This window comes from Oncorhynchus gorbuscha, unplaced genomic scaffold (assembly GCF_021184085.1).
Source record: "Oncorhynchus gorbuscha isolate QuinsamMale2020 ecotype Even-year unplaced genomic scaffold, OgorEven_v1.0 Un_scaffold_2289, whole genome shotgun sequence".
In the NCBI taxonomy this organism is placed as follows: domain Eukaryota; kingdom Metazoa; phylum Chordata; class Actinopteri; order Salmoniformes; family Salmonidae; genus Oncorhynchus; species Oncorhynchus gorbuscha.
In genome coordinates, this window is record NW_025746842.1 from 44282 (window position 1) to 60266 (window position 15985).

General features: G+C 48.5%; 1 protein-coding gene across 1 annotated transcript in view; it reads right to left on the reverse strand.

Annotated features, from left to right (window-relative positions):
• Positions 1–908: 908 nt before the first annotated feature.
• LOC124025561 (fibronectin-like) overlaps positions 909–15985 on the reverse strand; it is a 34385-nt gene continuing 19308 nt past the window's right edge. Inside the window, 24 exon segments of the mRNA XM_046338948.1 lie at positions 909–1217; positions 1337–1438; positions 1554–1660; positions 2511–2636; positions 2842–3006; positions 3221–3359; positions 4374–4839; positions 5422–5515; positions 5677–5958; positions 6206–6385; positions 6485–6572; positions 6708–6895; positions 7073–7342; positions 7509–7625; positions 7811–7966; positions 8422–8703; positions 9123–9389; positions 10270–10359; positions 10586–10752; positions 10754–10775; positions 12237–12518; positions 14098–14289; positions 14801–14887; positions 15163–15426. Coding sequence (XP_046194904.1) covers positions 1128–1217; positions 1337–1438; positions 1554–1660; positions 2511–2636; positions 2842–3006; positions 3221–3359; positions 4374–4839; positions 5422–5515; positions 5677–5958; positions 6206–6385; positions 6485–6572; positions 6708–6895; positions 7073–7342; positions 7509–7625; positions 7811–7966; positions 8422–8703; positions 9123–9389; positions 10270–10359; positions 10586–10752; positions 10754–10775; positions 12237–12518; positions 14098–14289; positions 14801–14887; positions 15163–15426 — 4223 coding nt within the window. The 3' untranslated portion in view covers positions 909–1127.

Sequence of the window (15985 nt, forward strand, 5' to 3'; positions counted from 1 at the left end):
AATAAAATGCATTAAAGAGTTTCAAAATTACAACAACTCAGTGTCCATCACACAGGCAGTGCTACCCCTGTCTACACAGAGGCTACAGAAAAAGCAAAATGATTTCAAACACTTGTCGACATGGCAACTACACCAACATTCTCTCAAAACAGTGCTTTTGATTTCAGACGGTTTTAGATTTTATAGAAGTAAAAAAAAAAGAATAATAAATGATTAGGACAAACGGTAATACTGGACAGGTAGCCTTGGAAATGTATCATTTGTAAAAGACAAGCACATCTGAACTGTTAACAAGCACTTCAAACACATACCTTCAGGGACAGGGGAAGATTTTAATCTCTTTAAGGCACGAACACAAGGAATGTTCCTTTTGACCTCTTAAGTGTCTCAAAGGGAAATGGCAACAGACAACTTAACCAACATTCTGACAGTGTGCAGGGGGTTCTCTTAAGACTAGGAAGGCATGGACCTACAGTGTGCAGGGGGTTCTCTTAAGACTAGGAAGGCATGGACCTACAGTGTGCAGGGGGTTCTCTTAAGACTAGGAAGGCATGGACCTACAGTGTGCAGGGGGTTCTCTTAAGACTAGGAAGGCATGGACCTACAGTGTGCAGGGGGTTCTCTTAAGACTAGGAAGGCATGGACCTACAGTGTGTAGGGGGTTCTCTTAAGACTAGGAAGGCATGGACCTACAGTGTGCAGGGGTTCTCTTAAGACTAGGAAGGCATGGACCTACAGTGTGCAGGGGGTTCTCTTAAGACTAGGAAGGCATGGACCTACAGTGTGCAGGGGTTCTCTTAAGACTAGGAAGGCATGGACCTACAGTGTGCAGGGGTTCTCTTAAGACTAGGAAGGCATGGACCTACAGTGCAGGGGGTTCTCTTAAGACTAGGAAGGCATGGGTGTAGGGGGTTCTCTTAAGACTAGGAAGGCATGGACCTACAGTGTGTAGGGGGTTCTCTTAAGACTAGGAAGGCATGGACCTACAGTATGTAGGTGTTTAGATATGGTTAAGCTGATCAGTAAGGCACCGATGTGTTAGTTCAGGTCTGTCTCTAACTGGACAGGGCGACCTCCTCTTCAAGGAGACTTGACAGACCATGGGTAAGGAAGAGGAGATTGATCTTTTACTCCAGGGGATTCTGGGGGATGTGTCCTTCTGCCAGTGCGTCTGCCAGTAGTTCAGGTCGAAGGCATTCGATGGGGCACTGGATGTTCTGCAGAAGGAGACAGACAGACAAGAGGTCAGTATGGGTCCAACCTCAGCATGGGGATTTCAAGTTCTAATCCAACACATTTTCTCAGTTGTCTTTTGAGAGCGTAGTCTATGACTCACCACTTTGCGTAGTGTGTTGGTGGGGTCCCTGTATCGGACGGGCTGCAGCAGACTAGAGTCCACCTCAGCACCTGGTCTACGACAGTTCTCACAACGCCAGCCCTGAGAGGAGGACAAGCATTACATTTACACACGTTGGTCATTCAGCAGGTGCTTGTCCAAGTTGCATTCAACTAAGGTCGGTAAGACAAGCATAGCCATTAGCAGTAAAAGTGACCTGTTGTCCTCCGTAGCAGGTGCAGGTACAGATGGCTCCCAGGTATTCTTTCTGCCACTGGTTACCAATCTGGTACATCTTCCCATCGTCATAGCAGGTGGACTCATCTGTAAACACACACGCAGGAGAGGGAATCACACACACAGGCAGACATGGATGAGGTCACACAGGCAGACATGGATGAGGTCACACAGGCAGACATGGATGAGGTCACACAGGCAGACATGGAGGAGGTCACACAGGCAGACATGGAGGAGGTCACACAGGCAGACATGGAGGAGGTCACACAGGCAGACATTGATGAAGTCACACAGGCAGACATTGATGAAGCCTCACAGACAGACATTGATGAAGTCACACAGACAGACATTGATGAAGTCACACAGACAGACATTGATGAAGTCACACAGACAGACATTGATGAAGTCACACAGGCAGACATTGATGAAGTCACACAGACAGACATTGATGAAGTCACACAGGCAGACATTGATGAGGTCACACAGACAGACATTGATGAGGTCACACAGACAGACATTGATGAAGTCACACAGACAGACATTGATGAGGTCACACAGGCAGACATTGATGAGGTCACACAGACAGACATTGATGAGGTCACACAGACAGACATTGATGAGGTCACACAGACAGACATTGATGAGGTCACACAAACAGACATTGATGAGGTCACACAGACAGACATTGATGAGGTCACACAGACAGACATTGATGAGGTCACACAGACAGACATTGATGAGGTCACACAGACAGACATTGATGAGGTCACACAGACAGACATTGATGAGGTCACACAGGCAGACATTGATGAGGTCACACAGGCAGACATTGGAACTGTATTGTGTTGTATTCTGACATGCTGCCAGAGAAGTTCTGTGTTCTTCCTTTAATATCCAAACAAGTGCAGGAGGTGACTGATGTTAAAGTGCTACTTACGTGGTTCACACTTGAACTCTCCCTTCCCGTTGCCCAGGCAGGTGCAGCTCATCATGGGGCCCTTCTCCTCCTGACGCTCCCATTTCTCCCCGATACGGTAGTTGTTACCTCCATCATGACACCACTCTGTTGATGGACAGGGAGCGCGAGAGAGGGGGGAGATATAGAGAACAAAAAAAGGTCAGACCTGTTTCATAACATCCGACACTGTCTCCCAGCCCCTAGATCTGATTGGTGTAACCAATATGGCAACCATTACACCCAGCCAGTCAGGTGGCAAGGGATCAATACAGTTTCTTAAATTGCATTGAAGAGGTAGTTAAATACTCACTAGAGGAGTCACATCGGAAGTGTCCACTGCCTAGTCCCAGACACCTGCACCACAGCTTGAAGCCCGTCTCAGACATGCGCTCCCACTCGGTCCCAACGTCATGGTAGGTCGCTGTGAAGGTGTCGTAGCACGAGTCCTTATCTGTGCCGGTGGAACCCTCTGTCACTACAGGCGGAAGAGAGGGGGTTCATTTCACCACAGAATCACAGGCTAAGCTGTGTAAGTAAACGCCTATCTATGAACTTTCTGAACTATGTTATCTGACCGTGGAAAAGCATGACTCAAAACAACATCAGGATTCACTCATACCATCTATTCTATAGGTTAAATGTTAGTACTGATCCTAGATCAGTTGTCATAGTCACTGCTGGTTCCTTACGGGTGTTGCCGGCGGTGACAATCTCCTCCAGGATCTTGTGTTTGAGTGCCCCCTTCAGGGCCTCTACGATAACGTTGTAGGAGGCTCCGCTGGTCAGGCCGATCAGAGTGGCACTGGTGGAGGTACCAGGCAGACGCATCTGAGACAGGAGGGAGAGAGAGGAGATGGAAGGAGAGAGAGAGAGAGAGAGAAGATGGAAGGAGAGGGGGAGAGAGATGGAAGGAGAGAGAGGGAGGGAGAGAGAGATGGAAGGAGAGAGAGGGGAGAGATGGATGGAGGGAGAGAGGAGATGGAAGGAGATGGAAGGAGATGGAGAGGGAGAGAGGAGATGGAAGGAGAGAGAGGGAGAGAGATGGAGGGAGGGAGAGAGGAGATGGAAGGAGAGAGAGGGAGAGAGATGGAGGGAGGGAGAGAGGAGATGGAAGGAGAGAGAGGGAGAGAGATGGAGGGAGGGAGAGAGGAGATGGAAGGAGAGAGGGAGAGAGAGAGGAGATGGAAGGAGAGAGAGGGAGAGAGAGGAGAGGGAGAGATATGGAGGGAGAGAGAGGAGAGGGAGAGATATGCAGGGAGAGAGAGGAGATGGAGAGAGAGAGGGAAGGAGAGGAAAGGAGGGACAGAGAGAGAGATGGAAGGAGAGAGAGGGAGAGAGATGGAGGGAGGGAGAGAGGAGATGGAAGGAGAGAGAGGGAGAGAGATGGAGGGAGGGAGAGAGGAGATGGAAGGAGAGAGGGAGAGAGATGGAGGGAGAGAGGAGATGGAAGGAGAGAGGGAGAGAGATGGAGGGAGAGAGAGGGAGAGAGGAGAGAGAGGGAGAGAGGAGAGAGAGGAGAGAGAGGAGATGTAAGGAGAGAGAGGGAGAGAGAGGAGAGGGAGAGATATGGAGGGAGAGAGAGGAGAGGGAGAGATATGGAGGGAGAGAGAGGAGATGGAGAGAGAGAGGGAAGGAGAGGAAAGGAGGGACAGAGAAAGAGATGGAAGGAAAGAGAGAGAGAGATAAAAGGAAAGAGAGAGAGAGATAAAAGGAAAGAGAGAGAGATGGAAGGATAGAGAGATTGGGAGAGATGAATGGGAATGAGAGGTGTAGACCGTCATTATAAATGTGTCTCTTAGATGTGTCTTTATATGTGTGTGTATGTGTGTCGTGCCCTCTCACCTGGAACATCTTCTCGTTGACGTGTGTCAGTGGGTTGCAGGACACCAGGTACTCTGAACTCTGCTTGTAAGGCTTCCAGGCGATGGTGGTCTGGGTCTGGGCCTCCTGAGGGATTCCTGTGTCCTTCTCTGGAAAACCAAAGGGAGAGCCACCAGGCACGTTCACGCTCACCACCGGCACCCTGCGCCCCTCCGCGTCCGGAAGGGGCACAAACACCAGGGGTGTCTGGCCGTTCCCATAGGGTGTCTGGCCGTTCCCATAGGGTGTCTGGCCATTCCCATAGGGTGTCTGGGGGTTCTGGTTGTTGTACTCAGTGTACTCCACGTTCTGGCCCTGGCCCCCCAGGGTGTCTAGGCCGTTGTTACCTACTACTGTTGGGACACGGCTCTCCTTTTCTTCAGGCACGTCCAGGTGGTCGTAGCCTCCGGGCGGTTGGGGAGTGGCAGTGTAAGCAGGGATTCACGTTCTGGCCGGGAGAGAGGGGTTAGGAAGCAAGCGAGTTAGGGAGGGAGTAGGGAGTTAGAGGAGCTGCAGTAGCATGACGCCGCCAGCAGGGGGTGGCAGTAAGTCTGCATACTAGAGCCACTACTGTACTGCAAAGCACTGCACTTGAAGTAGAAGTTAGCCCTAAGCACAGATCTAAGATCAGATTACCCTACCCCCGTTTTAGTTTTAACCATTAAGGGGAGTGGGAAAATATCTGACCCTGTATCAGTGGTTTGGGCAAATATCTACTCCAAAGCCTGCCACTGCCGTCAATACCTTTTGAATCGCTTGTTTATTCAAAACGTATTCAAAGTGAGTGAGCAGTATTATTGTTTTAAAAGACACAGCTGTTTGTAACAGATGCTGGCACGACTACAAACCAAATCTAACATCTCGGCCTATGAGTTGCTACGCTGTTCTTACAATATTCTACTGCAGCTAAGCACATATGCAGGCTTCCCAAACCTTTCTTTGTAACATCACCATTCAGGTACAAAAAAAATCTGGTTTTGGGCCATGTGTGTATGTAGACGTATGAGTAAAGTGTGTGTATGTGCTGTACTCACGAGTCCTGGCCGTTCCCACCAATGGGGTGCTTCTCTGGACATTCTGAAGAGCGATGATCTTGATGATGTACTCGGTACCTGGTCTCAAACCTGAAAACATCCAACAACATCAACAAAATCGATTTGAGTCGATTCAGGTGTTTTCCATAAACTGGACGTGTTGAGAGGCTTGAGCTTTCAGAGGGTGAAGAGGAAGGGGTGGAGTTTAAGAGGGCAGGGTAACTTGAGAGAGAGCAGAGTTTGACGTTTACCAGAGATGGTGGCGTAGTTCTGGCCAGCGTGGGGGCGGGGGGTAAGCTCACGGGGCTGCGCCCTGCCTGCCTCCTCGTAGGTGATGTAATATCCTGTGATGCGCGTGGCGGGGGGTTCCCAGCTGAAGGAGATGGAGTTGGGGGTCAGGGAGGTGAACTGGAGGTTGGTGGGGGAATGCACCGCTGGTTTGGCTGTGGTGGCCGTGAGGGTGAAGGGGGCGCTGCGTGCATCGCCGTTGATGGTGTAGATGTGGATAGTGTAGGAGGTGCCTGGCTCCAGACCTGAGGGACATCAAACACAACACACTGTCAGTCAGTCAAGAGCCCACTCTGTACTGTACATGGGTTATGTAGTTTACTATTACTACGATAGTTTAGGTGAAAGTGAGGATGGATAATGTAGTTGAATGTAGATGGGGCGATAATAGGTAATGTAGTTCATTTATAGATGAGAGTGGTGAGTTGTGTGATGTAGTCTACTGTAGATGAGAGTGGTGATAGCTGGGTAATGTAGTCTACTGTACAGTACCAGTGATGGTGTAGGTGCGTTGCTCTCCGGGGATTGTCTTCTTGATGGCGGGGCGGCTGCCGCCGAGGGGCTGAGCTTCGATAAGGTACCCGGTGATGGTCTCAACCTTAGCACGCCAGGTCAGCGTGATGGCCGAGTCCTTCACGTCAGAGATACGCACACGCCGAGGAGGACTGATGTCTGGGAGAGAGAGAGGAAGGGAGAGGGAGAAAGAGAGGGTGAGTTTACAGTGAGTAAACCAGTGGCCAGTCGAGTTAAAACTCTGTGAAAGCTGCTTACTGTCCAGCGTGGTGACCTCTCCCTCCAGGGGTCGGCTGGTCACAGAGTTCTTCAGGGCGTAAACGTGCACTGTGTACAGAGTGGCCACCTACACAAGAAACACATGTTGACAGACACATAAATACAGTGACAATACATGACCTGAATTTAGACCGTTTAACAGACACCTTTATCTAGAACACAGTTATGACATACATTCAGAATACTGTAGTCTGTTATTTACCATGAGTCCTGGGACCACGGCGCGCGTGGTGTCTGGGGCGATGGTCATCTCCTTGGTGGGTCCATTGTTGTTCTTGGGGTTGACAACCACACGGTACCCAGACAGCCCGGAGCTGGGGGAGCGCCACGAGACAATGAAGGAGGTGTCACCAACCTCAGAGATGTCCAGATTGGTGGGAGCAGGGATAGCTGGGGGCAGAGATGGACATTAAGTATTTGTGTGTGTGTGTGTGTGTGTGTGTGTGTGTGTGTGTGTGTGTGTGTGTGTGTGTGTGTGTGTGTGTGTGTGTGTGTGTGTGTGTGTGTGTGTGTGTGTGTGTGTGTGTGTGTGTGTGTCTGTATGTGTGTGTGTCTGGTATCTCCTACCTGTGGCCTGTGTGCCCACCAGTGGGGTGCTGGGGGTGCGTCCGTGCAGAGCGATGACCTTAACAGTGTACTCTGTGCCGGGGCGGAGATTCCTCAGTACCACGGTATCGTCTGTCCCTCTGGGCGCCGGGCGCAGCTCTCTCTCGCCCTCCTCAGGGCTGGAGTACAGCACGCGGTATGATGTCACCGTGCCGTCCGGACTGTCCCATGTGATCCTCAGGGAGGTGGAGTCCACCTCAGAGAAGGATAGGGCCTTGGGATGGTCCATTGCTGCAAGGAAATGGGGGGGCGGGGGCGGATGAAGGCCAGAAAGAAAGGAACATCAGAGTAACATACATTTGAACATTTATTTCCTTTGTTATCATGGCAGATCAATGTTTTAAACTATTTTACAATCCGAATGCATGCATACACGCATGTACACACACACACGCACCTGTGATGGCGTTCTCTACCAGAGGTGTGGAAGGTTCTCCATCGGTTCCCAGAGCGGTCACACTCAGAACGTACTCCACCGTGGGCATCAAGCCAGTAAACGTAATCTCGGTCTGATCTAGATCCACGGCAAGAGAAAGAGAGACAGAGACAGAGAGAGGTTGAGCACAGGAGTATAGCTGTAGAACAACAGAGGCTAAAGCTCCTTTTTATCAATGTCTCACAACACAGTCACAAAATGGCTGCCATACAAATGATCACAGACGGGCAGAGGGCAGGGGAGAGAGCAGGGGCAGGTCTTACCAGGGGCCACCACCTCAGAGAAAGAGGGGCCCTGTCCATTCTTGGGGACGCTGGTGACCCTGTAGCCCTTGATGGGGCCCTGGGCCGCGGACCAGCGCACTGTGATGGTGTTGTCCTTCACATCAGTCACGTCCATGTTGGTGGGGCCCTCCACGTCTACGGAGAAAGGAAGAGGGAGGGAGAGAGTGAACGAGGGAGATAAATCAAATCAAATTTTATTTGTCACATACACATGGTTAGCAGATGTTAATGCGAGTGTAGTGAAATGCTTGTGGTATGGGAGGAAGATACATTACAAATGATCTACACATGAATCTAAAACTATTTTCTTCATCTGATCATTCCTCACTACTGGTAGATCAAGGCATCATTTCCAGATAACCAAATACATATGAAATCTGAAATTGTAATAATGGACACTAGATGGCGACACCAGATCAGAGCCTGTCCCAGACATGAACATGTCTATAAACATGTAGTTGATCACCTGTAATTAACATGAGCATGACACTTAACCCAAACTCCTCCTGTAAGTCTCTGTGGATAATTGTGTCTGCTAAATGACCAACATGTTGATGTAATAAAGGTGCATTCAACCATCAGCCCCGTACCAGTCTTGTGACTGACGTAGATGGGTGTGCTGGAGGCCGGGCTGTCCCCTCTCCCTGTCACAGCGTAGACGGTGATGGTGTAGTCTGTCCCTGGGTTCAGGTTAGAGATGGTGGCCTCGGACTGGGAGCCGGGGACAGTGAACTCCTTAGCAGGGCTTTCTCCACCTGTCTCTCCGTGGGTGATTCTGTAGTACCTCACGGTGACGGAGGGGGCGTCCCAGCGGATGGTGATGCTGGTGGGGCTGGTTGAGGTCACTTCCAGGTCGGTGGGGGCGTCAGAGACTAGTGGAGAGAGGAGATCAGGAAATAAGCCTCGACAGATTAGTAAGAACAAAGAGAAGGGAGGGTGAGAGACAGACAGAGAGAGAGAGAGACAGACAGAGACAGACAGACCGACAGAGAGTGAGAGAGAGTAAGAGAGAGAGAGTGAGAAAGACAGACAGACGAGCGAGCGACAGACAGACAGACAGACAGAGAGACTGAAAGCATAGAACGATAACAGATAAAGACAGAGACATGAGGCTGTATCACAACCGGCTGTGATTGGGAGTCCGATAGGGCGGCGCACAACTGACTCAGCATCGTCTGGTTTTGGGTTTGGCCGGGGTAGGCCGTCATTGTAAATAAGATTTTTTTTCTTAACTGACTTGCCTAGTTAAATAAAGGTTAATTAAAAAATGAAACCAGTCAATACTACTCACTAGTAGCCTGAGTGCCAGTGAGAGGCAGACTCTCCTGGTTCCCGCTGACAGCGTAGACCTCAACACTGTACTCTGTCTCGGGAGCCAGGCCAGTCAGGGTGAAGTGGCTCCTGGTCGGGGGCAGTCTCTCGTCCTTGGCCCTGCCTCCGCTGGTCATCTGGTAATGGATACGGTAGCCGGTGATCACGGCGCTGGGGGCCAGCCAGTGGATGGTGAAGGAGTTGGTCAGGACGTCAGCAAAGTCCAGGCCAGTGGGAGAGTCCAGGGCTACGGAGGAGAAGAGAGACACACAGCCATGATCTACATGATACACACGCTGTAGGCATACATATCACTTACTACATCCTGTAGGCATACATATCACTTACTACATCCTGTAGGCATACATATCACTTACTACATCCTGTAGGCATACATATCACTTACTACATCCTGTAGGCATACATATCACTTACTACATCCTGTAGGCATACATATCACTTACTACATCCTGTAGGCATACATATACTACTACATCCACTTACACATCACTTACTACATCCTGTAGGCATACATATCACTTACTACATCCTGTAGGCATACATATCACTTACTACATCCTGTAGGCATACATATCACTTACTACATCCTGTAGGCATACACATCACTTACTACATCCTGTAGGCATACACATCACTTACTACATCCTGTAGGCATACATATCACTTACTACATCCTGTAGGCATACATATCACTTACTACATCCTGTAGGCATACATATCACTTACTACATCCTGTAGGCATACATATCACTTACTACATCCTGTATGCTTACACATCACTTACTACATCCTTACTACATCCTGTAGGCATACATATCACATCCTGTAGGCATACATATCACTTACTACACATCCTGTAGGCATACATATCACTTACTACATCCTGTAGGCATACATATCACTGACTACATCCTGTAGGCATACATATCACTGACTACATCCTGTAGGCATACATATCACTGACTACATCCTGTAGGCATACATATCACTGACTACATCCTGTAGGCATACATATTATTTACTATTTGTGCAAAAATACATGTGCATTTATCTCTCTTTTGAAGACATTTAGCCTGACAAACTGTCCTGTGTCTGTCCATACTCACTTGTTCTCTGAGTGCCAGTGACTGGTGCGCTTTCTCTCTCCTCGTAAACACACACCACGCTCACCCTGTACTCTGTGTTGGGCAGCAGGTCTGGAGGAGAGATGGACAGGAAAACACTTGTTAGTTACCTCATAGTTAGTCCGACGCCACAACACACTGCATGAACCAGTGAGGTGTATGACACAATACATACAACGGTAATAATACTGCACACATGACTGTAAGTCGCTTTGGATAAAAGCGTCTGCTAAATGGCATATATTATATTATTATATTAGTTCAGGGGTAGGTCATAGGTCATGATGATGTCACTCACTCTGCAGCAGGAAGGTGTTGGTGGCTCCGCCCACGTTGAGCTCCTTGACATCGTCGTCGTTGCTGCTGGGGTGGAAGCGGATGACAAAGCGTGTGATGTCACTGGGCGTGGGGACGTTGGGGACGGTCCAGCTGACCCTCATGTGATCGGGGCCCACCCCTCCAGTTCAGGTTGGTGGGGGCGGGGACGGCTGGGGTGGGAGAGGGGAGATAATTAGGATACTAACTAGGAAATGATGTGGTAACAATAGATACCTTTAACGAATTTAACTTGATTGCTTCTATTCCCAAGAAGACCAAAATTATAGTATTTGATAATGATTAATGACCACGTAATGACCAGGTTATTACCATCTGACCACGTAATGACCAGGTTATTACCATCTGACCACGCAATGACCAGGTTATTACCATCTGACCACGCAATGACCAGGTTATTACCATCTGACCACGCAATGACCAGGTTATTACCATCTGACCACGCAATGACCAGGTTATTACCATCTGACCACGCAATGACCAGGTTATTACCATCTGACCACGCAATGACCAGGTTATTACCATCTGACCACGCAATGACCAGGTTATTACCATCTGACCACGCAATGACCAGGTTATTACCATCTGACCACGCAATGACCAGGTTATTACCATCTGACCACGCAATGACCAGGTTATTACCATCTGACCACGCAATGACCAGGTTATTACCATCTGACCACGCAATGACCAGGTTATTACCATCTGACCACGCAATGACCAGGTTATTACCATCTGACCACGCAATGACCAGGTTATTACCATCTGACCACGTAATGACCAGGTTATTACCATCTGACCACGTAATGACCAGGTTATTACCATCTGACCACGTAATGACCAGGTTATTACCATCTGACCACGTAATGACCAGGTTATTACCATCTGACCACGTAATGACCAGGTTATTACCATCTGACCACGTAATGACCAGGTTATTACCATCTGACCACGTAATGACCAGGTTATTACCATCTGACCACGTAATGACCAGGTTATTACCATCTGACCACGTAATGACCAGGTTATTACCATCTGACCACGTAATGACCAGGTTATTACCATCTGACCACGTAATGACCAGGTTATTACCATCTGACCACGTAATGACCAGGTTATTACCATCTGACCACGTAATGACCAGGTTATTACCATCTGACCACGTAATGACCAGGTTATTACCATCTGACCACGTAATGACCAGGTTATTACCATCTGACCACGTAATGACCAGGTTATTACCATCTGACCATGTAATATATAGCTGACTGTAAAGTAAAGCATAACCAACAGGTATTTACAATGAGAAGTAATATAAGAGCATGCCAAGGAGAGGGAGCTCCTCACAGTTACCTCCAGGCCTTCTGTGGCATGTCCAGATGGGACAAGTCAACCAGACAAGAGAGGACACACTAGAGAGCATGACAGGTATGAAATAAAAACCTGGACGCAATCAACAATGACATTACTGCTATGATCAGAGAATATATCTACAACATGGTGAGTATGTAAGGTTTGTGAGGCAGTATATTCAGTATTTAGCTTCTCTCATAGCCCCCCACCCACCCTGTCTAACGACCACCTCCCCTTGTAAAGTTGAAGGTTCAAATCACCAGTCTGGGTTTGCGTTCTGCGTGTGGCCGGCTCGCTCTCCCCTTCCTCCGTTATCGTAGTGACACTGATGTCATAATCCACACCGGGCTCCAGCCCGCGCACCGTATAATGGCCCGTCGACGAGTCCACCGTATCCATGATGATGGGCAAACTCTCGCCCGACGCCATAACCGTTACCCGGTAACTGGTGATGGCGCTAACGTTTACCAGGGCGGTCCAGCGCAGGCCCACAGTGGTGTCGGTGACGTCGACAAAGTCCAGGTCGTTTAGCTTGGGCACGTCTGAGAGGTTTGAGTGCAGAGCGAGGCGCAGGCAGAATAAGACATACAGACACAGAAACCATAGCAGACAGACAGAATCAAAGCAGATGAATGAATGTTCCTGGTGATGCATAGCCATACAGTGGGACAGACAGCACAACACCCTGTAGCAGAACAACAGTAGCCATGCTGGTAACAGTTAGATTATCAGACCCATTAATTACGTTGACTAGATCAATGACAGGAAAGGATGCTCATGGGTTTTCAGAGAAATGGTTTTTCAACCGGCATATTCACATGATATCCTCAATGAATTAAGAGCTCTACCTTCTCCATGCATATCTTACAAACAAACAGCCATGGAACATAATTACAGTTCAGCCAATGACCATGTTAGCCGGACAGTGTGCAATTGAGGCATCACAACGGACAAAAGACAAACATGTACTGCAATGGTAATGCAGAATGAACAACTGGGGATTTGTACTGAAATTAAGAGTGATTTTAGGAATTATCCTTCAGTGAAAAGTGCTTTCAGCGTGATCAGCCGTGACAGTGTGTTTTGCTGGCAGGGAGATTCTGTACTTCAGAGAGAAGCCAGACTGGGAGGTTTAGGGGAAGCTGGGCCTGTCCAGGTATACCACTTTTATGGAACGTGTACCGGAGTGTGACGTGGGAATAAATCGGAGTTGGGAACGGTGAATATAAGAAGGGGTGGCAGAAGTATCCAATCGTGCTTCAACCTTTCCAGGCCACGGATTGAGAAGGAAAGCTATCCAATAAGCACACACACACACACACACACACACACACACACACACACACACACACACACACACACACACACACACACACACACACACACACACACACACACACACACACACACACACACACACACACACACACACACACACACACACTTGTGCAACACACCATAGTGAACACACACACACACACATTCAAACACTCCCCTTAAAATCAACCAATAGCGAAGACAAAACCATTGAATGTGTGTATGTTTGTGTTTAATCTGTGTCTGTGTGTGTGTGTGTGTGTGTTTGTGTTTAATCTGTGTCTGTTGAATCTGTGTTTGTGTTTGTGTTTAATCTGTGTCTATGTTTGTGTTGAATCTGTGTGTGTGTGTGTGTTTGTGTTTGTGTTGAATCTGTGTGTGTGTGTGTTTGTGTTTAATCTGTGTCTGTGTTTGTGTTGAATCTGTGTGTGTGTGTGTTTGTGTTTAATCTGTGTCTATGTTTGTGTTGAATCTGTGTGTGTGTGTGTTTGTGTTTAATCTGTGTCTGTGTTTGTGTTGAATCTGTGTGTGTGTGTGTTTGTGTTTAATCTGTGTGTGTGTTTGTGTTTAATCTGTGTCTGTGTTTGTGTTGAATCTGTGTGTGTGTTTGTGTTTAATCTGTGTCTGTGTTTGTGTTGAATCTGTGTGTGTGTTTATATCTTTGTGTGTCTTTCTATCTGTCGGAGCAACAGAACCACCAGCTCCACAGCAAACAGACACTACCTGATCCAGAATCAGTCTAACCCTTCAACACAGCACAGCTCAACCTCAGCCCATGCTCAGGTCCACTGATCTGAGTCCTACCTTGGGTGACAGTGGTGGACACAGGGACACTCTCCAGGTTGTCCTTGACAGTGTAGACAGAGACGTTGTACTCCACTCCTGGACTCAGGTTCTCCAGGATTAACTGGTTCTGGACCGGCTGGACTAACTCCTCCAGGGAGTTTCCTCGCTGCCCATTGGTCGGGGTGCATGTCACTCTGTAGCCTGTGATGTCTGTAATAATAATCATAATAATAATCATAATAATAATAATAACAACAACAACAATCCAAATAACAATAATAATAACAATAATAACAATAATAATACACTTATAATTTGGTGGGTGCTTTCATATATGTACAAGTACGAATTATACGCATGTGTAAATTGGAAATGTGTTTTTTGCACATCCCATCTCCCCCTGAGACAACCTCAGAGAGTGGGGTCACGGCCTGGGTCTGTTGGGGGAGGGGACAGGAGGGCAGAGGAGACAGGGAAGTGAGCAGCGGAGACAGGGAAGTGAGCAACTTAGATCTGCCAGGATTTCATGGAAGTACTTGTAACCATTCAAAAGAGAGAGACAGAGACAGAGAGAAGCCTTGTTCCTGCTGGCACAACGTTCTGAGGAAAGACAAGGTCCAGACAGAGTGATCCAGAGCCACAGTGAGCCTGTCCTGGATCCTGGGCCTTGGGCAGTGTGTCTGTGGCGTGGGCTGTAGGAGGGAGCAGAGTCAATATTTACCTGGCGTGTTGGCGCCGCCCCACAGGACAGTCAGCTCACCCGTGTCCGCGTTGGACTGCGTACTGAGGTCAGTGGGGGGAGACAGTTCTGGAGGGGAAGAAACATCACTTAAGTCTATATGTGGTAAAATAACACCCTGTGGCACATTTAAAAAACGACAGACTACCTTACATGGTTTAAGTAAACTGACTGCAGAAACCTTGAAACAACTCATTACTCCCTGACTGTACAACATCTATATAGATTAGTTTTTTACCCCAAAATGCCTGCAGCAACAACACGTCTTCCTTGGACAAAAGGCATTCTGACCTCAATAAAATAAATCGTTGACCGGAGTCTCTCTCTCTTTCTTGGTTACTTACGAGTGACAACGTTTTTAGTGATGGGGTTGCCGCGGTCACGTCCGTTGATAATGGGCTGTACACTGTAAGTGTACTCAGTCCCAGGGGTCAGGCCTGACACAAAGATACTTCCTGAGTCAGAGGTCACTTCCCTGGGTGACTCTCCTCCCTGACTGGGCCTCACAGACAGCCTGAAGCTGAACCTGCTGACAGGGGTCCAGGAGATGATGATGGAGGTGTCGGTCACATCAGTGGTGAAGCGAGGGGCATTACCCATCTTTGGGGCTGAGGGGAGGAGAGAGAGAGAGAGAGAGAGAGAGAGAGAGAGAGAGAGAGAGAGAGAGAGAGAGAGAGAGAGAGAGAGAGAGAGAGAGAGAGAGAGACAGGGAGTGAGAGACAGAAAAAAAGAGAGAGATGGGGAGGTGAGAGAGAGAGAGGGTGGGTGGGTGGAGAGAGACAGATCTGGGGGGGTGGAGAGAGACAGAGGGGGTGGAGAGAGACAGAGGGGGGTGGAGAGAGACAGAGGGGAATGGAGAGAGACAGAGGGGGTGGGTGGAGAGAGACAGATCTGGAGAGAGACAGAGGGGGGTGGAGAGAGACATTTAGGGGGTGGAGAGAGACAGAAGGGGGTGGGTGGAGAGAGACAGAGGGGGAGAGAATATAACATCAGTGTCTTTCCTTTTTCTGCTTCATAATTCAAATAAACTCAAATCTGGAGTTGAATTGATCAATACCATTTAAACACCTTGCCACAAGCTCAGCAGAACAGAAGACTACAGTCCTCAACAGAAGACGACAGTCCTCAACAGAAGACGACAGTCCTCAACAGAAGACGACAGTCCTC